Consider the following 26,963-nt stretch of genomic DNA (forward strand, 5'->3'; position numbering starts at 1 on the left):
AATGACTACATGTCTGAAGTTGACTGACGTTCACATTGACCAATCATGTGTGGAATCGTCTAGTATAGGCGGGGTGACTTTTAACCGGAAGTGTACCTCCTCCAGGAAGCGCGACCATTAATCGAGTCGACTCTTTTATTTTGCAAGGTAGGTAAACTCCTGCAAACATGTAAACAAACACTTAATAATATACAACAGTTAGCTCCAAATAAAACGTTGTATCTACCGGTCTGTAGAGGAAACGTACATAATGATGCATGCATGTTATACATTATTAAAGTAGTTGTTTTTTGCGTCCTGACTGAATCGTTTCCCCTTCAAAATAGAGCCACGTTTTTCTGGGATTACTACTATAGCTGTTTTCCCAGTGCCAGTTATCTACATTTTCAAAGACAACAATCACTTCATGGTTCATTTTCATTTACCACAACATTTCTGTTTTGTGACTCTTGTCCTGTGTGAAGAATGGATGCTACTCAGATGATTGATGACTATGTAGTGGAGTCAGATGAAGATGACGAAGAAGAGGAAAGAGAAAACAAGAGGGGAGAACCCTTGGCCAAACTGCGAGTGTTAAAGAATGAACATATTCCTGACACTGGTTAGTGGAAAGTAATGAATATCTGATGTTTTATTAATTATTGTTGATGTTCACCTACAATCTGCTAATCTCTTTGCCTGATAATCTGGCAATTGTTTTTCTTCTCTCACCTAGAGTTACCCCTCTATTTGGGAGAAAATGTACTGGGCCGTGACCCCAGCACCTGTAACGTGCCCCTCCTCGCCCGCTCAGTATCCAAACAACACACAACCATCTCTCTCACAGTCTACCGTGGCAAGAGTCGCTGCGGTGAAGGCGCCAAGGAGGTATTGGTGTGGGACATGGGAAGCATGAACGGGACCCGTAAAGGCCACCGCAAACTGACACCTCATGTTCGCTATGCCCTAAGTGAGGGGGACAGTTTAGTGGTGGCAGACATCCCATGCCAGTATGTCAGCTTGCCCGAAACGCATAGTCAGGCAGAGAGAAATCCAGTGGACAGTGGCAACTCAGGTAGGGCTCATGGTTCTTCTGACATAGAAAAAGAGGCTCAACCCTTTGGCACCAACGGGGAACAAGACTCCGGGACTGGCACAAGCGAAGACATTGAGAAATCTGTCAATAGAAACAAAAAGGTATTAGATAGGTTGTTGTCACCCTTGTCAGATGAAGAAGAGTCAGGGAACACTCCTGCCAGGACCAAGGCCTTGTGCTCTGACAGAAGTCGAACACCGCTACAAGAAACCCTAGTCCCAGAATCTGACTCGGATGGAGAGCAAGAGAGAGGACGAAGCTGGCGGGGACAAACTGTTGGTAGGTAAACTGTGTTTCTGTGCGTAAGGCGTTGAGATGTCTGACTTGTCTGTTTTGTGTTTGTTTGCGTTTCATGTAGCTTGGTCTTAATCTAGTTAATTGTTTCTTTCTTTCCCCTCTATGATCATCCAGAGATAATGGTAGTATGATAGTTCACGGTCAGGTGTGTGTGTGTGTGTGTGTGTGTGTGTGTGTGTGTGTGTGTGTGTGTGTGTGTGTGTGTGTGTGTGTGTGTGTGTGTGTGTGTGTGTGTGTGTGTGTGTGTGTGTGTGTGTGTGTGTGTGTGTGTGTGTGTGTGTGTTTTTATTTAGCAAAATAAAATATGAAGTTTTAACAGTGAGTCCTGTCCATCATCTTTGGAGTGATATACATACACACAACACGAATGTTGTGTGTATCATTCAGTGGACAACATGTTTTAATTAGTTTCTTCCTTTTTCTCTCAGTGTCTGAATCTGACTCCATGTCCAGTCCTAGAGGCAACTTCATCCCAGAGAGGTAAATTCACTATAAGGGTAGAACCAAAGAGTGTTTTTAAGGATAATTAAAAAAAAAAAAAAATAGTAGTTAGTGTGTGACTTGTCCTAAATCCTTTATAGGAGTCAAACTGTCTAGTTAATGTTTATCACGTTGGACTTCAGCTGGAAGTCAGACTAGAGGACCCTGCACACTGGATGCGTTTTTCGGAAAACTGACGAAAAAACACGGCTAAAAATCTGAAAACGCATCAGTGTGCAGGGTCCTTTACTGTATGTATTGTGATTCATAATACTGAAAAAAGGCTATTCAATTAGCGGACTCAGGTCCATAGAAATGTATACAAAAACACAAGACGGGAAGTAAAATAATTAAAAAGAAGAAAAAAAAACATAAGACTTAATCCACAGGTCAGGCACTTCAGCTAGTGCACCCTTTAGTCTGGATGTATAGCATGAACCGCTCATTTTGGGCCTTGAGAGCGTCACAATGATGCAGATACAGCCAGCCTTTGCATTATATACGTAACTAACTATATAATTACAACAATATATCTATTATACAATTGAAAACATGTACGCAACCCAATACCCAAAGTCACCAGCTACTACGTCACTGACACGCTGGGTGCCGAAGCCAAAGCAGGAGCAACACACACTGCAACAACACACTAAGACGTCACAGACTTACCCTCCGCGTCGATCCACGGCTATCTCCTCATGTCGCGCCGCACGCCCACACTCAACACCACCCGCGTAAAAATTGGCATTGCACTGCCACTAAAGCCGGCTCCCGTCCACACTCAAACAATATCAATATCAATAATAAACACAAACACGCCACAAGCACCGACACCCCCGCCTAATTTGTTGCCACGTCTATGAAAACAAGCACAGAAAAAATGCCATTCAACACGCTACTTACACACACTACCACTCGCTTACAATACGCGGACCTGGCAACACTACATCCCCTCTCCCATTTGCTCAAAGCCAACCACGTCACCCACGAGAGTTTTTATGTTACGTCCGGTTGCAACACCGGAAGTTACATGCTACACACACACACATTAGAAGAACAACACGAACACAACACTACTCACACACACACACGGGCCACTGTTGCCAGGTCTATGAAAACAGGCCCAGAAACAAGCAAACAGACCCAGAAACAAAGCCTTTCACCACGCTACTTACACACACTACAACTCGCTTACAATTCACGACCCTGGCAACATTGTTCCCCGTCTTCCACAACACACACAGTCCCACACACACACACACACACAGATTCGGACTTGGATGGACAGCGGCGCGATTACATACATACACCGTTTAATTCATGCAAACACGAGAATTGCACCACCAGTTTCATTAATGTAAACACGACAATTGCGCGACCCGTTTAATTAATGGAAACATGACAACTGCGACGCACCGAGGCGCATGGATTCTCTGTGTGTGTGTGACTGTGTGTGCGTGCGTGCGGGGTGCCTCTGAATTGGAGTGTTTATGTCAGTCAGCGATGCGATCCGTTGTTATTCAGCCAGGAAAACAATCTAAACATTATATACTAACGTCAGCATCGGGCAGATTAACACACACAAGCGTTATTAGTTGAGTTTTCTTATTGAAGTGCCTCTGAATTGTAACCGTGTGTTTATGTCAGTCAGCGATGCGATCCGTACCAGCACCATACGCACGGACTGGAGAGAGGCGAAGTGTTTCTCTCCCTTCGGCTCATGTAGCCCTCATTGTAACTACAAATATTGTTCCCGAACAAACAATGTGGGGTCACTGCAATCCGCAATCCAAAATATTGTAGCCCTACTATAATGCAGTCAAGGTCCCCCAAAAAATATACTACAGTATGTTCTGCTCCATTCTCAACATCTTTTGGTCTCCAAAAACAGTACTTTATTGTAAGTAAACAAAAACAGTCAAAAGCAAGTTTCATGTCTGCTTATTTTCATTTACATTAATTTTCTTTGATGTGAAAATACAACAAATACTAATAATACCCATCCGTTACTACATGTCAACACACACACACACACCAGCTTGCCAGCCACACACACACACACGCACACACACACACACACACACACACACACATTGAACAGCCTGCCGGAAAACAAAAGAAGAAGAACAACAACACACTGCACACTGATTCTAACTTGGATGGAGAGCGCCGCGATTACATACACAGTTACAATCATGCAAACACGAACATTGCGCGAACGACTGCGTCGACACCTGGCGTGGAACAAACGGGACGAACCGAGGCGCATATATGGATAAGAACAACAACACCAACACTACACGCACACGAGCGCACGCGCTACAACACAAAACAGCTGCATACAACGCGTGTCACTGTGGACTTCTGTATCGCAACGCGGGGCAACGCAACTCTGGGATGAGCGGGCCGAAGGCCCGCGAAATTCTAGTGATTCACAATCCCAGCTATAAGCTAAGATAATAAGATAAACCTTGATTGATCCCCAGAGGGAAATTCAGATGTCATTACAACTAATTGTTACATTTGTAAGTAGTAGTGGCGGCGGTGGCTCAGGGGTAGAGTGCCTGGATGGGAACCGCAAGGTTGCCAGTTCGAACCCGGGCTCCCCCAGAGTTACTGTCGAAGTGTCCTTGAGCAAGACACTGAACCCCTAATTGCTCCCGATGTGCTAGTTGGTGCCTTGCATGGTTTCCGCTGCCATCGGTGTATGAATGTGTGTGTGAATGTAATGCACAATCTATGTAAAGCGCCTTGGATAAAGGCGCTATATAAATGCACCATTTACCATTTAGTAAGTACTTGTAATTACAAGTGCTTCTACCGGTGCATAGATCATGTACCAAAGTCCTTACGTCTCTCGCTCATCCCCTGGGTTGCGGAAGTAATTTCTCTATGGAGAATAACATTGGGTCATATTAGAATTGTCTCATATAAGTATTGTGGTCCAAAAATAAACACACTTTCTCTGTGATATTGTCAGGGAGGTGTCTCTGTATCGTTTATGATAGTCACTCATATCTCATATATAAAGTAACTAATTTGGCGGCAGTAACATTAGCATTTTCTCGCAGTTGATTCTTCATATCCATATGAGTGAAACTGCCAGGATCATTTGTTTATTTTTGGAACACAGTCCTTATTGGACGTGATCTAAAAAAAAGTCTATGGGAATTCAGAATGGGGGAAAAAACGCAACCCAGGTAAATTCAGACTGTCTTCGGTGCTTTATAGACTTATTATACATAAGCCTACAGCAGTGGTTCACAAATGCTTTCATGTCAAGGACCCCCAAAATGATACCCATTAGCCCATTTGAAAATACATGCCAAGGACCCCCATAAGAGAAGGTTTTTACGGCTCTAGCAGTGATTCTCATCCATTTTCATTTCAAGGGCCCCCGGTTTGACCTGAATTAGGCTATGGTCCCCCATTTAATGGCATTTCTATCTCTGGGACCCCAATGTACAGTTACTTTAACTCTGAGAGTCTGAGTTACAGACCCATACGGGTCCATTTGGTTCCTAATTATCATTTAGCTGGGGACCCCCTGGAACTCTCTCAAGGACCCCTAGGGGTTCCCGGACCCCACTTTGGGAACCACTGGCCTACAGTACCTAATCAACACTCTTCTTTACTTCTAACTTGACCACTTGTTTGTCCACTGTGCAGTCCCATCACACCGTCCTCCACTCAAAACAGACCTAAGAAGCGTGTCAGCTTCAGCGACGAGAGTGACGTGGATGCAGGGCGACAGCAGCTGCGGAAACAAAACGGAGAGCGGAGTGGACAGGTTGTGCTTGGGGAAAAGTCACGTGATTTCAGCCTGCCCGAGGAAAATGGATCATCTGTGTCTATGCTGGCATCCCATGCAGACGCCAAACCTGCTTTTAACATGGACAGTGATACTGAGGAGGAGGAGGAGGAGGAGGGGGATATGAAGTTGTCAGAGTGCAGGGCGGGTCTAACCCAATCACCAGCAGCCGGCCCCCCATTGAAGCTGTCCCAGTTTCACATGGACAGCGACACGGATGTCGACGAGGAAAACGAGAGTCGTGTGGTTGTAGACGCAGGTGCCGTATCAGTCCACGCTTCCGATGACATTGCCAAACCCACCAGACGTATTCCGGTCGTTCAGCCCACAGGCCTCAGTGCCGAGGACAGTGACACCGATGATGAAATTGTGTCGGAGACTTCCACCACCACTACTTCTGCCCCTTCAGCGCAGCCGGTGGATTCCCATCTAGACAGTGACACAGATGTTGAGGAGGAGGTGCAAGGTGTTGACAGTGGGCCAAAGAACGCTAGCTCTAAACTAGAGGCAACCCCAACAGTCCTTTCAAACTCTGGCGGAGTTGAATCCATGTCTGCCGTTCCTTCTATCAACCTGTGTTCAGACAGTGACACGGATGATGAGAGCATCGTCCCTGTTGTTACCGGCCGACTCACAGGGGCTGTTGTTGACACAGGTGCTGATCTTGATCTGGAGATCTTATCTGATAGCGATACAGATCTTGAGGAGGATGCACCTCTGCTCCCACCAGTTGTTGCCAAGGAAGCAAGTGCCACACCATCATCATTGACCAAAGTTACGACGGACTCCTCATCAACTGCTGGTGCAGCAGCCAACGTAGCTGACCTGTTTCCGGTCAGTACTACTGACGATGAGGAGAATGGGGAGAAAGGCAGTGAACAAGGCCAGTTCTCAGGCGTTGTACCTCAACTGCAGAGGTTCTCTACACCAAAGGGTAATTCACACTTATTGTGTTTTGAAGGACTGTTCAATGAATTGTGTTTAATAGTATTCCTATTGTGCTTTTGTGAGGAAGTGAAAATCTGCCATAACAATTCCCAATATCTTCTGGCTATGTAAAATGGTGCCTTTCATCAAAGGCACTGACCAATCTTCTTCCTACATGAACTTAGTTTTTGTGTGCTCTGGACACACTGAATGTTTTGGGAAGTGTTATGTTACTCTTAACTTTGCTCTGACAATAGTTAAACATCAATGAAATAGACCTTTTTCACAGCAGTTATTTTAACTACTGTCACAAGAATGTTAAACGTTAAGAATCCCAATTTCTAGTTGAGCCACAATCTTGCACCCCTTACAAATGCTTCACAATATATCGAAAAATATAATGTATGTTTTCTTTTGTTATGATGGCAGGGGGAGCAGTAGAGGAAATGGAGACTCAGGCATTCTTTAATTCTCCTCCAGATCCATTCAAACGTGAGTAATGGTACAAAAAAAATCACACCTGTGTGAACTGAGTGGTGCAAGGTCTTATATAACCTGATCAGCTGTGGTCTGACGTAATGTCAGTGACCATAGTAACCATGCTAATTTTTTTGGGTACAGGTACACAAACATAGATACAGACAAAGCTGGTTGTTGGAGTGGTTTGCACCACTCAAAAAGTATCACTCAACTAACTTGTACCATTGTACCGGACAGTGGACTGGAAATGTCTCTGGTTCAAGAGACATTTATATGAATACACAAAAATGTACAAGACAATTGTACAGCGAATGACACGGAAATGGAGGCTTCATTTTAGAGAGCCTCAATAGCCCACACTGGACTAGTATTACCTGGGAACCTTGGATAATGTGTAGTATTTGTGGTTTATGATGTTAATCCCGTGCCTCATCCTTTTCCTACCTTGCCGTAACATTATTTATATAGGAAGATGTCTTTTTCAAGGAAGCCCTGTCCTCTCTCTTTACCCATTTGAGCAGTTATAAAGGCGAGTTTAATTGTATTTAGCACAATTCAAGAAGGAAATTCAGTGCTTTACATTACATCAGGGGTGGGTAGATCTTGTTGAGCTTGTGAATTTTAAAGTAGCTCTGAAGTCAAAAACGTGTGGGCACTCCTGCATTACATAAACCTTTAAGCATTGAGACATTTATACAGAGCCGTGAGACAAAAGAAACACATTCATCCTGTGGACATGTTAACACATTTTGGGCGGGAACCCCTTTTGGTGTTAGCATTATGTTATGCTTTAGCTATTGAAAAATAGCAGATCTACAAGCTCATAGCGCGCCACCGAGTGGCGCGCTATGAGCTTGTAGGTCTGCTATTTTTGAAAAATCGAAGAACGACTGACATAGAAACATAGCTTTTTCAGAACTGTCAGGATGTAGAAGACATTTTTAGAATCTGATCTCAGGCCAGTACACTACAATAGAAACGCAAACCAGTGGCCAGCATTTCTATTGTGTAAAAAAAAAAAAAAAAGACGCAAAATTACATCCTGGCCCAGGGGGTTATAGTGCTTAACCCATTGAGACCTGGAACGCATCCATGTCACGTTAGCGTTTAACCACATTAACCATTAACCCATTTTGGGCAGGAACCCCTTTTGGTGTTTTAAACATTGTTATAATTTAGCTATTGAAAAATAGCAGATCTACAAGCTCATAGCGCGCCACCGAGTGGCGCGCTATGAACTTGTAGGTCTGCTATTTTTGAAAAATCGTTAAAATGTGCCTCAAATCTTTCCGAAAATTGTCATGATTTAGAAAACTTTTTTATTTTTATTTCGACGTCAGGCCTGAATGGGTTAAAACGTAACCTGTCGTTCCTTGGCTTGGATTGGTTAATGTGAGCCTCCACAATGTGTACTGTCTTGTGTAATTTAGTCTTTTCTGTCTTCCCAAGGCCCTTTTCCACCTATATTACCATCCTGTTCAGACAAGGAGGATGATGACTGTGTTCTGGATGAGACCCAGTCCTTCATACTGGAGACCCCAGACCGCCAGGCCAATCTTCAAGGTTTTGTGTTATGTTACTCTTAACTTTGCTCTGACAATAGTTAAACATCTATGAAATAGACCTTTTTCACAGCAGTCATTTTAACTACTGTCACAAGAATGTTAAACGTTAAGAATCCCAATTTCTAGTTGAGCCACAATCTTGCACCCCTTACAAATGCTTCACAATATATCGAAAAATATAATATATGTTTTCTTTTGTTATGATGGCAGGGGGAGCAGTAGAGGAAATGGAGACTCAGGCATTCTTTAATTCTCCTCCAGATCCATTCAAACGTGAGTAATGGTACAAAATAATTATCACTCTAACACTAACTTGTACCATTGTACCGGACAGTGGACTGGAAATGTCTCTGGTTCAAGAGACATTTATATGAATACACAGAAATGTGCGTAGCGCGCCACTCGGTGGCACGCTACGAGCTTGTAGGTCTGCTATTTTTGAAAAATCGAAGAACCACTGACATAGAAACATGGCTTTTTCAGAAAACTGTCAGGATGTAGAAGACATTTTTAGAATCTGATCTCAGGTCAAAATGGGTTAATGTGAGCCTCCACAATGTGTACTGTCTTGTGTAATTTTGTCTTTTCTGTCTTTCCAAGGCCCTTTTCCACCTATATTACCATCCTGTTCAGACAAGGAGGATGATGACTGTGTTTTGGATGAGACCCAGTCCTTCATACTGGAGACCCCAGACCGCCAGGCCAATCTTCAAGGAGACCCCACCCTGGACGACACCCAATCTTTTGCCCTGGAACTTTTATCTGAGGATAAAGACCAGGAGCAGGCCTCCACCGCAGGAGACTCTTTTCAGCGTGGGCTGAAAAAAACTCGGCCTTCCCAAGCCCAGTGTCTAGCCATGGAGAGCACCCAAAACTTTGTCTCCATGGTCGGGGATGTGTGTCTGGAAGCTACCCAAGCCTACTTACCGGTCGCTCCTGCAGACAGAACATCCACAGAGTACGATTTAGCCATGGAGGCTACACAGGTCTATGGCGGTGAAGAGAAGAAGCCCACCCAGCAGATAGATGTTGCAACGGACGTAACACAGGCATATTTCCCAGAGTCTGACAGTGATACGGAGGATGATGAAGGAGACGGTAAAGCGAGGACCGACCTCGCCACGGCTGAAACTCAGCCATTGGTATCCTCGTCCACATCTGCTATCGCCATGACTGAAACCCAATTGATGTCTGCAGAAACTCAGCCTATGATAGCTACATATGAATCACGTCCTGTTGCCTGTGAAAAAAGGGGCAAGGCGGCGAGACTTGCCAAAGCGGAGGAGGCACAAACTGTCGCTAATCCTGAGCTCTCTCTTGCTGAAACTCAGCCTGCGATGGCTACTTCTGAATCTGAGGAACGTAACAATCCTAACTTGTTTCCAGCTTTACGTAAAAGAACAGCCAAGTCTCAGAGACTCGTTGAATCGCAGGAGTCACCGCTCGCAACTGTTTCTCTGCTCTCCACTGCTGAAACTCAGCCCATGGCGCCTACAAGTGAAACTGAGGAAAGCGACGAAGAGGAGCTTCCAGTCACACGCAAAAGTCCTCGCAAGGCTAAAAGACTAGTTGAATCACAGGAGTCATCGCTCGCACCGGTTTCTCTGCTCTACACTGCTGAAACTCAGCCCATGGCGCCTACAAGTGAAACTGAGGAAAGCGACGAAGAGGAGCTTCCAGTCACACGCAAAAGAACTGGCAAGGCTAAAAGACTAGTTGAATCACAGGAGTCATCGCTCGCAACTGTTCCTCTGCTCTACACTGCTGAAACTCAGCCCATGGCGCCTATAAGTGAAACTGAGGAAAGCGACGAAGAGGAGCCGCTTCCAGTCACACGCAAAATAACTGGCAAGGCTAAAAGACTAGTTGAATCACAGGAGTCATCGCTCGCAACGGGTTCTCTGCTCTACACTGCTGAAACTCAGCCCATGGCGCCTACAAGTGAAACTGAGGAAAGCGACGAAGAGGAGCCGCTTCCAGTCACACGCAAGAGAAGAGCCAAAGCTCAGAGACTCATTGAATCACAGGAGTCACAGCCTATAGCCACGTGTGAAATAGAAGAGAGTGGGAAGGAAGACGAACCCAAAACCAGGGCACAAACTCGAGGGAGTCGAGGGAAAGGGAGAGAGTTTGAGGCCGGGCCCAGCAGTGTAGGGAGGCGAGGGAGATCGGCCAGAGGAGTGGCCGCAGAGAAGCAGGAGGAGCCCTCAGAGCCTCCAAGGAGACAGACGAGAGGTAAGGGCCAGACCACCAGCAGAGGGCGGAGAGGGAGGGTGGCAGTCCCTGAAGAGGAGGCGGAGGGAGGGGACGGGGAGTGTGAGGAAGAGGCGAAGGTTGAGCTAGTGACACGCGGTAGAGGCACTAAATCCTCCAAGCAACAGAGAGATAAGAGGGCAGAGGAAGAGGAACGCAATGAGATGCAAGGCAAACTGCAAAAGGAACAAGATGCGAGGGAGAGGATAGAGGTGGAAAAGAGGCAAAGAGAAGAAGACAGAAAAAGACAGGAGACAGAAAAAAGGGAACAGGTGGAGAGAGAGCGACTTGACAGGGAAAGGAGACAGGAGGAAGAGAGACTAGTGAGAGAAATGGCGGAGAGGGAGAGACGGGAGCAAGTGGAAAGAGAAGAGAAGGAGAGACTGGAAAGAGAGGAGAAGGAGAGACTGGAAAGAGAGGAGAAGGAGAGACTGGAAAGAGAGGAGAAGGAGAGACTGGAAAGAGAGGAGAAGGAGAGAATAGAAAGAGAGGAGAAAGAGAGAATAGAAAGGGAAAGAAAAGAGTGGGAGGAAAAAGAAAGGATACAAAAGGAAAGAGAGGAGCAAGAAAGAGAGTTGAGGGAAAGAAAAGACAGGGAAGAACGAGAGAAGCTGGAGCGGGAGAATTCAGAGAGAGAGGAAAGAGAAAGAACAGAAAGGGAGAGAAAGAAACGAGAAGAAAAAGAACGGCTACAGCAGGAGAAAGAGCAACTTGAGAGAGAAAGAAGAGAGGAGGAAGAGAAGCTAGTGAGAGAAATGGCAGAAAGAGAGGAGAGGGAGAAACGAGAGCGAGTGGAAAGAGAAGAGAAGGAGAGACTGGAAAGCGAGGAGAAAGAGAGAATAGAAAGGGAAAGAAAAGAGAGGGAGGAACGAGAGAAGCTCGTGACCAGAGAGTCCTTTGCCATGAGCGACAGGGCAGATGAGAGCAGGAGCAACGATGCTCCCACGCCAGGTGCAAGATCGCTGGGCAGAGGAAGAGGCAGGAGGACAGTTCCAAAGCCTGAGACGGCTGTGGTCAAAGGTAGTCAGAATGACCAGGCCTCCGCTCCTAAAACCCCAGCCAGGGGCAGGAAGATTCAGAAGGTTGAGGCTGCGTCTAACAATGCTTCTCCAGCCATTGAGGAGAAGGCAGATTCCCAGCAGCCTGGTACCACAAGAGGGCGAAGGGCAAGCAGAACAACCGCCGCTGCCATGTCTGCAGAGGTACTGGAACCCGAGCAGAGTAACTCAACCAGCATAGATGGCCCGTTCCGCAGAACCAGATCTCGCTCCAACTCGTCCAACTCCGTCAGCTCTGAGACATCATTTTCCAGCATCAACAGCCAGGGTCCGAGTCGAGGGACCCCAAAGACCAGTCGGCCGCCCGCTGGGAACAGATCCAGTGGCAGGCGAGCGACAGTGACTGGAGAGTCCTCCAAGAGCGACAAGGCAGATGAGAGCAGGAGCAACGATGATCCCACGCCAGGTGCAAGTTCACTGGGCAGAGGTCGAGGAAGAGGCAGGAGGACGGTTCCAAAGCCTGAGACGGCTGTGGTCGGAGGTAGGCAGAATGACCAGGCCTCTGCTCCTAAAACCTCAGCCAGGGGCAGGAAGATTCAGAAAGTTGAGGCTGCGTCCAATGATGCTTCTCCAGCCATTGAGGACAAGGCAGATTCCCAGCAGCCTGGTACCACAAGAGGGCGAAGGCGAGCTATAGCCAGTGAGCTCACAGCTGCAGAGGACCGAACAACTCAGGTGGAACAAAGTGCCACCGAAGATTTGCCAGAACCTAATAGCAATGTTGAGGGCAGGGGTCAAGGGCGAAGGGCAAAGCCTGTCGATGCTGCAGTTAACGTCAATGAAGAAGCTGAGGCTAAAGAGACCGGCAGAGGAAAAGGAAGAAAGCGGGAGCTAGAGGAAGAGCAAGGAGAAAGTTCCAAAATGTCCCAAGGGAAGGGGAAAGTCCAGAGGGGGAGAAGAGCAGAGGCAGCAGCTGCGGAGGAGGACATGGAAGCAAAGGAAGATGAACCTGCTCCAGCCCCCGCCGACAGGGGAGGCAGAGCCCCGGGGAGGAAGAGCCAAAAAGTGCCATCTGTCGATGGAGAGTCCAAAGTAGAGAGTGAGAAAATGGAAGAGGAGACTCCTAGGAAGAGGGGCAGAGGCAGGCCGTCAGCAGCCCAGAAGAAGAAGGAAGAAGAGGGGCAGGAGGATGGAGAAACCTCGGCTCACGGTTCCACAGTCCAGGATGCCAATGTGTCGTCATTGCAGGTAATAATGAGTGACTCCATAAATCGGTGGATTGCGTGCTGTTCTGACTGAAGGTTGAGGAAAAGGAACCACCTCACTTGAGGTATATTGTTATAGTCAGTTTTTAAACATTTTGTTTGTAAAATGTTGTAAAATGTTTTGATTGAAACATACTGTAAGTGTTAGTGAAAATCAAAATGAAGAAAGAAGCCTGAGAAAGTATTTGTATCAACTAAGCATGTTACGTCGGCGTTGTTGCTGTTCAATTAGCATCACTTGCTGGCTCTCTCCCTGTCTTTGAGTGACCTGAATACCGCTGTCCCTCACCATTACTGAGAGTGTTTTACTGAGTACTTGTTTCTCTATATTTTTACTTTCCTTTCCTTGTTAGCTGCCAGAGACCCCTAATGTCTCCAGGAAGCGAGGGCCTCCAAAGGACTCCTCTCCCGTGATTAAGACTCCTCGCTTATCTGGGAGGACTGCTAACCAGACCTGCAAGGTCGGTGTCCGTGCACAGTTAATAATTACAGAATATTGTCATTGGCTACATTAAAAACACTAAAGCCCTGCCCTGGATGCACTGCTAAATTTCTTTTTTTATCAACACTAATAATCTTGGATTAATAACAACAATTGCGATGATCCTATATATTACTTGTAATTACACAGTCAGTATGTGTCTGTAGATAAGGAATCGGTATACAGTAAATAGTAATTTCATAATGTTTTCATCCACATAATGGCACCAAAAGGTATTTTCTCTTTCCTTCTAAATATCGCTCTTAATTTTCAGTTTACGAAGAACAAATATTCCTTTCTCGCTCTCAGGTGTTGTTCACAGGCGTGGCGGGTGAGACAGGGGAGACGGCGCTGTCTCGCCTGGGAGGCAGCTTGGCCCAGGATGTGTGGGACATGACCTACCTGGTGACAGACAAGGTGCGCCGCACAGTCAAGTTCCTGTGTGCCATCGCCAGGGGAATCCCCATTGTGGACACCCAATGGCTACAGAAGGTTAGTTGACATGTTTTTTTGTTGTTGTGGCTTTCGCCTTTATTTTATATTTGTATGGAGGGACAGACAGTAGGCTGACAGGAAATGGGGAGAGAGATGGGGGGAAGACATGCAGTAAAGGCTGTCGGGATCGGGAGTCGAACCCGCGGCACACTGCCAGACTGGATTACCAGCCAAGGTGCCTGGACCACTGAGCCATGGCCCAGGCCTTAGTTGACATGTTTTGACAGTTAATGCTGGTCACGGGTACTATCTTTACATTCACTCTGTGATGCATACAGGCAGTACAGTGTATGTGTGCACACATACGTTACACACTAGGGCTGCACAAATACAATCCTGCGATGAACAAACTACCATTCGGCATATATACCAAATTCTCAACTTGCATCAATCTCTATGCTCACTACACAATTACTATATTTTTTGCACCAATAACACTGCTAACCATACAGAAAATCTGCACAGTCTGCAATCATTTTTTCCAGGAGCCAGAATCCAGCAGGTGATAATCTTCTGCGTAAGGACACAGAGGGATGTTTTATGCTGTGGCGCATGCAGGAGTCATCTAAGAGAGAGAGAGAGAGAGAATCGCAACATATGTTATATATTTTTTGAGGGGCGCTAGCCCCTCCTATATACAGGTTTAATGTTTGTCTTAGACACACATTAAAAACACCATTGACAATGGACAGAGTTCAATGTTTGTTTTGTCACTAACCAGTGATGTAAATAGGTTAATTTAAACTAAACTGCACGAGGAAGCTCGCTATGAAGATTGCGTCTTCTGACGTGATCACAGAAGCATTCTAATACACTCACAGGCAATCCATTGGCTGGGTCTGAGACTAAGGTGCACCTTGACCACCCCCCCAGGTAAAGGTGATAAAGGTGCCAATAAACCAATTAGTCTCCACTTCTGTGTAACTTCTCATGAAGATCACATGCATTGCTACAAAGTCTTGATTTCAGTGTGTTTGAGTTTACTAGGACAGGAGCGAATTCTGGTTCCACAAACTGCACCACTGGTGAGTTCCTGACTTTGGGGTTAAGAATTTCCTTGCACTATAAAATTCTATTGTTAATCAGACGGCCAGCAAACAGCCCTGATTAAAAATCTAGCAGCTACAGCTACACTATATTCTAGTGACAGCTAAGCTAGCTACTAGCTACAGCTACGCTGGCTACTAGTTGGACGGCCAGCACACGGCCCTGACTAGCCACAAGCCTGCTAAAGCTAAGCTAATAACAACTTAGCGTGGTTCCTGCAAAAGGACGCCCGGTGTTAGCTATTGTTAGCATCCCGCTAAGCTACCCTCCCCTCGTACTACTCCTGCTAACGGCCTGCAGAACGCCAAAGCAGTGATGTCGGGGAAGAGCAGAAACCAACGTCGCAAGGCTAACGATAAGCCCGCGGTGCTGCAGAAGCACTGTGAGACATGCTCCAACTGGATGGCCGGCGAGGACAAACACGAGGACTGTGTCCGTTGTTTGGGCCTACAGCACGCCTTCGACGCCGTTCATAACCCGGGTGCCTGCTCCCTGTGTGACGGCGTCGACGCACACATCATAACCCGCAGGCTAGTGCGTGCTAAGCAGTTCTTCGACGGAGCCATCCGACAACCAGAGCCGGCAGACGACCGAGAGGTGGACGACCAATTGGCGGAGGAGAGACGGGACGCATTGGACCCCGCTCGTTACTCTGAGGGTGATTATGCCGACCTACCGTCTACTTCCCGCGCGAAGCGGGCGGTTAAGAAAGCCAAACAAGCAGCTAGGAAAGCTCCGGCTGACGAGGTTACGGCTCCAGCGGCTGCCGACATCCCGCACTCTCCGCCTCGCCAACGTAGGAGGCGCACAGATCGTCATTCCCCCGTCAAGCAACACGCCGGCGATGAAGAACAGTCCTCGGAGGGAGACCAGAGCCAGAGCTCCAGCGGTAGCTCCTCTTCTTCCTACTCTGAGGGCTCTTCTGAGAGTGAGTCAGAATCGGAGTCTGAGGGACGCCTCAGAGCCACTCTCATCGCAGGAATGCAGCCTGAGACGGCGGCCCGGACTGAGCCCAAGCCCCGGGATGGGACCGAGGCTCTGGCTACAACAGCTCCGGATGAAACCGAGCCACAGAGCACGGCGGCGCCCGACACGGCACCCCAGACCGATGTTCAGAACCGAGCCCCTGCTCGGCCCCGAGTCGTCCTCGAGATGGACAAGTCAGAGCTCATTGATGTCTTCAAGAGGGCTACCGAACGCAGCGGTCTAACATGGCCAGCTGAAGCTACTCCAGCGGCGGCTGCGACGGACACGGCCTGGGATGATTTCGGCAAAGATCCGGACGCTCCCCGAGCCAAACAGATCCTACCCTTGGCTAAGGGTTTCACGGGGGCGCTCGGTGAATCCTGGGAGCACCCATACACCCACTCCTTCCTACCCACACATAAGAAAGAGCTTGATTGTGTCGCCATGAAGAAAGTGGGTCTGGAATCTCTGCCCGAGATGGACAGATTCCTGGCTTCTCATCTCCTACATGTCCCCGAAGTCGCCCCGCCAAAAGAGCCAAAATTCGCTCTCACACAGGAAAACGACATGTCCACAATGGTGAAGAAGGCATACGCGACGCTTACGGGCTCCGTGAAAGCCATCAACGCCATCACACTACTCCAGGGCTCTGTCTCCCACATCTTCAAAACATCGGGAGAGGCATTGAATCTGGAGCAGCTCTACGAGCTACGGAGGCTCCATAAAGAGGCGCTCGCGCTGACAAGGTACAACACGGAGATGACGGGAAAAGCAATGGCTACTCTAGTAGTACTAGAACGGGCTAGATGGCTAAACCACTCCGAAACCAAAGAGAGAGCCTCTCTCCTGGACCAACCCATCCTGCAAGATAATCTTTTCTCTGGCACGGTGGCCGATCTCACGGCCAGACACGAAGATAGAGAGAAAAAGAAGCAGGCGGCGCAGGCTTTCATGCCGACTGAGAAAAAGCCTCCGCCAGGTAACAAAAGAAATAGATCCTCGTACGGCCGCTCTATGAACCGGAGGGACAACGAGAGGGAGCGCGGCTCCAGGCCTCCTTTCAAGGCTCCAGCGGCTGCCAGAGCCCCCTCTGCTTCGGGAGGCCAGTGGCAACACCGACAGCAGTCACAGCAGGATCGCAAGAAGGACACCGGGCCTCACGGTCAGCCTCCTTCCGCGGCGGCGGGACGGAAGCGTCAACGCCACGCGCACAACAACAACAAGCAGCAGCGTAAATGACACTGCGCCGAGCCTCGGGAAGACGTTGATGGAATCCGTCTCCCTCCGCCCCCACGTTCTGGGAAGAGCTTACGCTTGCGGCGTAGTAGCCTCGGGCTTTACGCCACTAGCGCAGAGAGCACCGGACAGAATGAGCGTTGTTGCACCGATTTTTGCGAAAAAAATGTCGTTGCATACTGTACCTCCCCTGTCCCCCTCCCTGATTAAAATAAAAATGTTGTGTGGAACAAAATGTTTGAATCCTTACCAGAACACACGGGGTATGAGCCCACTGCCACGCAGGTCAATGAAACGACCCGCGGCAGTCGGACAAAACGCAGATATTTTGACAGCTCATCAGAGCGCTGCAAAAAGGCACAAGCACCATGCCAGTTTGATGGCCCCGTCGCTAGGGGGCGCCGTTTTACCACGGCAGAACATGGTGCCAGTGTTAACCAAGGTAAAATGCCTGCCGCGGGAGGCACCCACTCTAACTCAAAAAAGAGTAGGGCTGACAATAAATCCTCTGACGCGGTGCGTTTCAAAATGGATAGAGTGCGGCGCACACACCTGGGTGGTGGACACCGTGAGAAAAGGCTACAAGCTGCAATTCTCCGCAGAACCACCCACATTCGAGAAGATAATATTCTCTCAGGCAAGCGGACAGGCAGCCGTCATTTTGCGAGACGAAATAATTTCCCTGCTGGCCAAGAATGCCATTCAGGAAGTACCTCCAGATCAGAGCCTAAACGGTTTCTACAGTCGGTATTTTCTGGTAAAGAAAAAAGGGGGGGGAATGCGTCCTATTCTGGACCTCCGAGCCCTCAACCGATATCTGAAGGATTTTCGTTTCAAGATGCTGACCAATGCGGCACTGTTACGCATGATACGCAAAGGGGATTGGTTCACGTCAGTGGACCTCAAGGACGCCTACTTTCATGTCCCGATTTACCCGCCGCACAGGAAGTTCCTGCGGTTCGGTTTCGGAGGACGGGTTTACGAATACCTAGTTCTCCCTTTCGGGATGTCCTTGAGCCCCCGAGTGTTTGTAAAGTGTACTCAAGCGGCCATAGCCCCTTTGAGACAACGGGGAGTTCGCATAGCGAGCTATATCGACGACTGGCTCCTGCTTGCGCAGTCGGAAAGCGAGGCACGACTCCACACCAGCTGGGTAGTGAGTCACCTGCAGTCTCTGGGTTTCAGTCTGAACTACGAAAAGAGCGTGCTCATACCAGCGAGGTCAACAGACTTCATAGGTTTGACACTGAACTCTGTCACCCTCACGGCTCGGCTGTCACAGGACAGAATGACTTCCGTTCTGAAGTGCGCGAGCTCGTTCCAGGTGGGACGCAGGGTCCCTTTTCGTACGTGCCAAAAAATGGCGGGACTCATGGCTTCTGCTATAACCGTGTTACGGTTAGGCAGACTGTACATGAGACCTTTTCAGAGGTGGATGCTCTCACTCAGGGTGCCCAACGATCGTCGTCATCGCCTGGTTACAGTCCAAACGGAGTGTATATCGGCGCTACATCCATGGAGAGACAGGTCATTTCTTTCCGAAGGAGTGTCCATGGGTCTGGTCGTGTCGAGGAAGATCATCACTACGGATGCCAGTATGACTGGGTGGGGCGCCACCCACGAGGGCAGAACCGCCAGAGGAGTGTGGGGCGACGAACTGAGGACCGCCCACATCAACTACCTAGAGCTGATGGCAGTATGGTTAGCCGTACGACACTTCGAACCCCTCATCAAGGATTGTCACGTCCTGGTCAGGACGGACAATACGACGACCATGTGCTACGTCAACAAGCAAGGGGGTCTACGATCCCGTCTGCTGCATGCGCTAGCACAAGACCTGACTCTGTGGTGCGACACACATTTGAGGTCAATCAGAGCCTCCCACGTCCCGGGGATACTGAACAGGGGAGCGGATCTTCTGTCCAGAGGGAGGTGCCACTATGCGGACTGGTCCCTACACGACGCGGTGGCAGCTCAGCTCTGGGACAGGTTCGGCCGACCACAAGTGGACCTGTTCGCCTCGGGGGAGAACGCGAAATGCCCGGAGTTCTTCTCCATAGCGGGACAGGAGTCTCTGGGCCTAGACGCGCTAGCGCACGTCTGGCCCAGAAGTCTGCTGTACGCGTTCCCTCCCATTTCCCTGATATCTCCAGTCCTGGAGAGAGTGAGAACCCAGGGCCTGGCGGTAATACTGATAGCTCCAGGGTGGGGCTCTTGGAGGTCGGAGATATCACCTCTCCTCTACGACCATCCGTGGCAAATCCCGCTGCGCAGGGATCTGCTGACGCAAGCGAAAGGGGAAATCTTCCATCCACGGCCGGAAGACCTGGATCTATGGGCTTGGCCCGTGAGAGGATGAACCTGGACGCGGAGGGCCTGCCGCAGGGTGTCATCGACACTATACAGAGTGCGAGGGCTCGGTCGACCAGGGAGGCCTACGACGGGAGGTGGCGTGCGTTTGAGAAATGGTGTCTACAGACGCAGGCGGTGCCTTTTCAGGCTTCTGTGAAAGTGATTCTGTCTTTCCTTCAGAGTCTGATGGACAGGGGCCTGTCTTACAACTCCCTGAAGGTCTACCTGGCGGCTATTTCAGCCTGCCATGTTGGATTTGGGAATGGCACTGTCTGGGTGCACCCTCTAGTGCGTCGGTATATGGCCGGTGCCATGCGCCTTCTCCAGGTACCGAAGTCTATGGTTCCTTCGTGGGACCTCGCACTGGTTTTGGACTCCTTGTCTCGGCCGCCATTCGAGCCGTTGGAGTCAGTGGAGCTGCAGTTTTTGTCGTTGAAAACGGCGCTGCTGCTGGCGTTGGTAACTGCTAAGCGGGTCGGTGACATTCACGCTTTTTCAGTGAGCGAGGAGTGCACACGTTTTTCCGTGGACAGGACGAGGGTGGTCATTACGACCAACCCGGCTTTTGTGCCTAAGAACCAGTTGACCACCTGTATACCGGTGGACCTGGTGGAATTCTGTCCTCCTCCCTTTTCCTCGGCAGAGGATGAGAGGAGGCATACTCTGTGCCCTGTACGGGTTTTACGGACTTACATGGACAGGACGGCGGCACACAGGAAGACAACTCAGTTGTTTGTGTCCTGGGGCCCCAAGACCTTGGGCAAGGCAGTATCCAAGGTGAGGATCTCACAATGGATAGTGGAAGCCATAGAACGATCTTACTCGGCCAGGGGTTTGCAGCCTCCCATAAGGGTGAAGGCGCACTCCACGAGGGGTATGGCGACGTCCTGGGCTCTCTCCAGGGGAGTGTCTATCCAGGAGGTGTGTACGGCTGCAAGCTGGGCATCCTCCTCGACGTTTGCCAATTTTTACAGATTGGATGTGACGGCTGCGCCAGTGGCGCATGCTGTCCTCAGCGTGGCTTCGAAGTAAGGTTTGGATCTGTCGGGCCTCTGATTGGAGTGGCCCTGGGTCCGAGGTTCCTTCCTTTTTTTCCGCCGACCCCTTGAGCCGGGTGGTTTTTCGCTCCCGTCACCCTACAGGCAGAGGTCGGGACCCGTGAGTCTAGACTTTGTGGTGGCAAGAAGGGAGTGTATCGGGTCTTCATAGCGAGCTTCCTCGTGCAGTTTAGTTTAAATTAACTATAGGTTACGAAGGTAACCCTGGTTAATTAAATAAACAAGCGAGGAAGCTCGCCAAAACGCCCTTCTTGTAGGCAATGCCTCATGAGAAGGTTCCACATGTTTGAAGTGGAGACTAATTGGTTTATTGGCACCTTTATCACCTTTACCTGGGGGGGTGGTCAAGGTGCACCTTAGTCTCAGACCCAGCCAATGGATTGCCTGTGAGTGTATTAGAATGCTTCTGTGATCACGTCAGAAGACGCAATCTTCATAGCGAGCTTCCTCGCTTGTTTATTTAATTAACCAGGGTTACCTTCGTAACCTATAGTTTTCAATGTAATGAGTCCCAGGATGCAGGGATGTTCTTTTAGATTTATATGGTTATAATGTGGTTATATTCATGTAGAAAACAGAAGAAGACATGATTATTACAACTAAAGCAAGCAAAAAAAACGAGAATAAAAAACAGTACAGTAGTCCATCCCGTGGATGCAGAGGTCGTTTTATTGCGTCCCTTAACTCTAAACTGTGTTTTGGGATGCAAAATGCACCCTATTCTAATCTCTGCTAACACAAACAATAAATACCATTAACAATGAAGAGTTTAATGTTTGTTTTGTCTGTCACTGAGCAAATCGGCATATGCATGTTATGTTATGATATAGTATCGCGGTGATGTAAGATGATAATGGTTGGTAAAGCGCCCCTCACTTCACACGGGTGTGATTTTTAAATATTTAACTTATACCGTAATAATGGAAGTCAATGGGGCTCGGATCGGACTGAAACCTTGCCTAAATTTAAGATTTGGAGTCACACATCATGTCATAGATATAGATGAAATAGACAACTGACGTCACTGGTTGGTCACATGCCATTCCCATGTGGATCATGAGATGCATGCAATGTGATTGTTTGTCATAGATTGGCTGTGTTGTAATGGAAGGCAATCATAAAAGATGCAAACACTGTAATAAACCTATTTTGTTTCCCAAGAAAGACACTTAACGCTAATCATGGCTAATAATCGTGATCACAACATTGTGGACTTTGCAAGTAATGTGGCTTTCTTTCTCTCTACTAATTTAATAAACATCTCTCTCTCTCTCTCTCTCTCTCTCTCTCTCTCTCTCTCTCTGTCAGTGTGGTAAAGCTGGGAGCTTCCTTCCTCCTAATGGATTCATTGTGAAGGACACAGAACAAGAGAAGAAGTTTAAATTCTGTCTCCAGGAATCCCTAAGCATGGCCAGTAATCAGCCTCTCCTACAGGTATCCACTAACTCGCTCTGTCAGACTGTCATGTACGAGACCCATTTGTTTGTTTATGGATGCGTTGTGTGTGTGTTTATGGATGTGTGTGTGTGTGTGTGTTTATGGATGTGTGTGTGTGTGTGTGTGTGTTATATCTGGGCCTCGATGATGACTCGGTGATGATGACACATCTTTCCCTTGTTTGTTTTGTGCTGATACGCTTTTTATATGCTATAGTATTCTATTCCCTTTTTATGTGTGGTCAACTCATTTTACAAACTGGCCAAAATACACATGGTGCATGGTTTAGTTGACAGGTTCTCACTGTAGGGCCGTTGATGGGGTTCTAGGGGTTCCCCAGCTAAATGATTGATATTTAGGAAGCAGGTATAAACCTTATGAGGCTGAGTGTACAAATGGAACCAAATATTACCGTTCCATTTGTGCCCTCTTAGAGTTAAATTAACACTGAGGAGTTTACATTATAGATTGGGGTCCCAGCGATAATTTATTTTGATCAAATGGGGGTGCATACTTAGTTTAGACTAGTCATTGGTTATAGACATGGGTTAAGGTTAGGTTTAGGTGTGTTGCCCCGTGGGAGGTTAGGTTTAGGGTGAGGGTTTGAGATAGGTTGTAGTTGTAGGACTAATGCCTGGTCTAACCAATGACTAGTCTAACCCAAAAACTGTCTAAACTAAGTACTGCACCCGATCAAATGTGGCCTAATGCATTTCAAACCTGGGTGTCCTGAAAATATAAAAGGTGGGGAATCTGAGCTCGTTGGTCGAGAGGCACAGTGCCCGTTGTTTCCCATCTTTCTGAGGCTTGTGGGGAAGCCAGTGGACCTCAGCTATAATGTAGCGGTTGTATTTTACCGGCATTTCCCTCCAACGGAAGTGGACAGTTACTGTATGTTGAGTCTTCATTAGACTCATTAGGGAGCCTCCTCCTGTGTCATAATGGTGGGTGGTTAATGGGAGAGTTAGGGATGCGTCAACACGGATACAGATCCTGGTTCAGGTGATGCTCATCTAGACTGTAAAGCCCCAAGTTAATTTAACTCTTTGAATGTAAAAAGTGCCACATTTCGTTAATTATCAGAGAGATGCATGGTGGCATGTCAGAACTCAAAGCAGGTATGCGAGTCCTTTCTGTCTCTTTTTACACATATATGAATGTTGGGTATAGGGGAGATAATTGGAAGTTATTTTCTAAAACGGTGCTTTATACAAAAAGAAAATCAACCAGGTGCTCGATGGAGATAAAAACTAATAATAGTAAAGTAGGATCTGGTGCTGCAAGGATCAGTGGGACTGGAATACTAACGAAAAGGCGGCGATCCCAAGGCTTATTTTAACTTTTCTAAATAAAGTACATTTATTTTTATCCACCCTCTCATCATTTTTTAACCTTTTGAGTGCTTGGATCGCCGCCTTTTCTTTAGTGCTTAATACTAGTGGTCTTATACGAGTGTATCAGACTGTTTACTGACACATGGATGTGTACTACGATACAACAAATATTATATTATATACTAATAAATTATAACTATAAAGGTGGTTGCACACTGGACGCGTTTTTCAGAAAACCGATGGAGAAACGCCGCTAAACATCCGTGCAGGGACCTTAACTCTCTTTCTTCTCTCTCGCTCAGGGTTATGAAATCCATGTCACAAAGTCAGTTCAGCCAGAGCCAGTCCATATGAAAGACATCATTTGCTGCAGTGGAGCTAAATATCTACCCAAGATGCCCACTAAACACAAGGTACCATTTGGAGTTTTGGAGTCGAGATAAGTTAATGAGCACCTTGTTTTTCTTTGCTGCTTTCATGTCACTTGCAAAGTTTCAAATGTATTTCCTATATTTCTATATTTTATTCATCTTGTGTCATTAGTTGTTTTTTTGTCCCTCTACACCAAATCTCTTCGCTGAAAATAGCGGACCTATACAGGATCACAGTATACGTTACAACGTTAGCACTTTATAGTACACATGTATAATATATGATATAGTATAGTATGTATAGTTAACATAGATACTCCACTGTTACGTTCTTAGTCTACGCATGATTCATGATAACTACTTCTTATATATGTGATGTATGCCATGCTTTTGTTATTGCTTAATGTAAGTCGCTCTGGATTAAGAGCGTCTGCTAAATGCCTAAATTGTAAATTGTAAATTGTAACGCATTGCACTGCGTTGTGAGCTTGTTGTAGATCTGCTGTTTTTGTCAAGTGTTTGCCCCAGAATACGGACACTAGGGTTCATGTGGTTAACCCATTTTGGGGCGGGAACCCCTTTTGGTGTTAGCATTATGTTATGCTTTAGCTATTGAAAAATAGCAGATCTACAAGCTCATAGCGCGCCACCGAGTGGCGCGCTATGAGCTTGTAGGTCTGCTATTTTTGAAAAATCGAAGAACGACTGACATAGAAACATAGCTTTTTCAGAAAACTGTCAGGATGTAGAAGACATTTTTAGAATCTGATCTCAGGTCAGAATGGGTTGAACTGGCTTCTCCTGAAATAACCAGGGTGCCGTTTCTTTCTCCCCGTCTATCTCAGGCCCACACGGTGGTGATCTCGTGTGAGGCGGACTGGGCACTGTGCCGCCCGGCCCTCTCTGCCTCTCTCCCCATCGTCACCGCCGAGTTCATCCTGACGGGGATCCTTCAGCAGAAGGTGGACTTGGAGACCCACACCTTGTCGATCTCCGCCGCCAACTCCAGCCCCCTGCAGGCTGCAGCAGGCAGAGGGAGGGGCAAGAAGAAGGCATAGGGTCAGCACTGGCAGTGTAAACTCAGAGTAATCTAGTAAGAGAGTGGTGACACTAGCGTTGACTCCGTTTGTAACAATGGGGAAGTGCTCATTCTATCTCAATGGAATAGTTCCAATGTTTGGAACTATGGCCCATAGGCATCCACTTTGCGGCGAGATCAAAGCGTGTCGCCACACTCTCTTACTATTCCACTCGGTAAACTCTGTAAACTAAAACTCAGAGAGAACAAATATACCACATTTGACCACAATTGTACCGATCCCGGTACTGACACCTCACCCCTGAGCTTACATGTACCCTTCACTGTCAGTGACTTTTAATAATGCAGCATATGCAGAGGTAGTTGAATCTTGGATGCTTATACATTCCCATCCAAATCAAAGCAGACTTGTTTTTAACTGTAACCTGTGAGTGCCTGCATTTGATTTGAATGCTGAACTGTTTTTGTTCTTGTCTTTTTTAAATCTTAAGAACAACATGGAATGTATCTTTAAACAAATGTTCTATAGGTACAGTGATGAATGTTCTGCAAACGTACCAGAGATGACCCTTAATTCTTCAAGTGGTGTAGGCCCTATGTCTTAGTTTATATTCAAACTGATTGATGAACAGATGATTGTACCGATGCTGCTTCAATGTGTGTATGTATTGTATTATCTCTGCTGTCTTTAATAAAATAAACATTTTGTACATGAGCTATGCTTTTTAATATTACCATATAGGCCTACATTAATATTTATATATTTTCGCCTTTGCAAATTCAATGATGATCATTCTGCAATGTGCATGAAGACGTGCCTGTATAAGTGCCATTGAGCAAGGCACTGAACCACCTGCTCACTTGTGAGGTATTTTCTTCCACCATGTTAATGAGTGGTCTCTGTTGACATCTTTCGAGTCATATTAAGATTTTGTTCACAACCATACAGTAGGCTAGGCTAAGGCTACCCTGCATTGCTGTAGGCTAACTTTATTTTTTTGATAGAATTATATAAAGGGGAATTATGCTGCATTAAAATCCATCCTTTAGATCCGTTCTTTCCTATTGAAAGCATAATGTTCCACCAACTGAATAGGCTATGCTGTATTAAAACCCCTATCCATCCATAATGCAATTAGCCTACAAAGGAATAAAGGATATCCTGTCCTGTGGTGAATTAATTTGTTCTCATGTTTTCTGTTCTGACTGTCAACACGTTTGAATTGGCTTTAACGGGGCCACGTCACATCACCCATATGCCACGGGCTCTTTATAATTAAATTAATTCACACCGAGGAAAAGGCACCTCGGGGTGTGAGGCCGATATTTACCGACATCACTCGAGTGACTCCGATCGTGAGCAGCAGAGTCCGACATATTCTCAGCATCTTCCAAATCTTCATCCTTTAGTAGCCTACAGTTTGGGGGCGAGGTTGAGAGAGGGAGAGGCGCTCAGACGGAGAGAGAGACCAAGAGACAGACAGAGAGTATCTAGGCTATAAGGCAACGATTTCTTTTGACTTATGATCTCATACCGAAGCCTCCACTAGAGAAGTCAAATCATGCCATTGAAGGTAAGTGAACTGGAGATGTGTTATTTCTCATACGCATGTTGGACGGGTCTTTCCATGTGCATGTGTGGTGGCGCGTGACGGGTTAAATTCTGCAGTCTTTGGGTAGACATGCTTATCGGCTGTCCCAAGCAGCCCGCTGCTTTATTTGGACTTTAGGCATATATTTTTGTGCATTTTATTTTTAATTTAGATAGCATATCGGCTTATATGGAGGAGAGGTATGAGAAAGAATCTGCCCATCCCATTTGTTTGCTGGAATGAATGGTCCAAGACTGGAGGATATGTTTAATTAATTCCAGTCTAGTGCAGATTGCTTATTGCAGATTGCTTAAAAAGTTGCTAGGCTATTACGCATAGGCCTAATCCATATTTCTACAATTTGGCACAGATTATTTAAAATATGAATGCGCATTGCATGGCGG

General features: G+C 47.2%; 2 protein-coding genes across 2 annotated transcripts in view; both read left to right on the forward strand.

The window, feature by feature from the left end:
* The first annotated feature begins 67 nt into the window (after positions 1–67).
* Positions 68–25,682, forward strand: mdc1 (mediator of DNA damage checkpoint 1). The gene is made up of 14 exons (XM_079503647.1): positions 68–147; positions 465–601; positions 716–1,354; positions 1,801–1,852; positions 5,522–6,597; positions 7,020–7,082; positions 8,520–8,633; positions 8,846–8,908; positions 9,236–13,134; positions 13,505–13,612; positions 13,942–14,124; positions 22,095–22,220; positions 23,860–23,970; positions 24,774–25,682. The coding sequence occupies exons 2-14, from the start codon at positions 466–468 to the stop codon at positions 24,984–24,986; spliced, it is 6,783 nt and encodes a 2,260-aa protein (XP_079359773.1). The 5' UTR covers positions 68–147; position 465; the 3' UTR covers positions 24,987–25,682.
* Positions 25,683–26,429: 747 nt separating this feature from the next.
* The window catches only part of LOC306924297 (uncharacterized protein), a 24,435-nt gene continuing 23,901 nt past the window's right edge, over positions 26,430–26,963 (forward strand). Inside the window, exon 1 of the mRNA XM_079502766.1 lies at positions 26,430–26,541. Coding sequence (XP_079358892.1) covers positions 26,530–26,541 — 12 coding nt within the window. The 5' untranslated portion in view covers positions 26,430–26,529. The remainder of the gene's footprint in view (positions 26,542–26,963) is intronic.

Source organism: Electrona antarctica (genome assembly GCF_951216825.1).
Source record: "Electrona antarctica genome assembly, chromosome: 6".
Taxonomy (NCBI): Eukaryota; Metazoa; Chordata; class Actinopteri; order Myctophiformes; family Myctophidae; genus Electrona; species Electrona antarctica.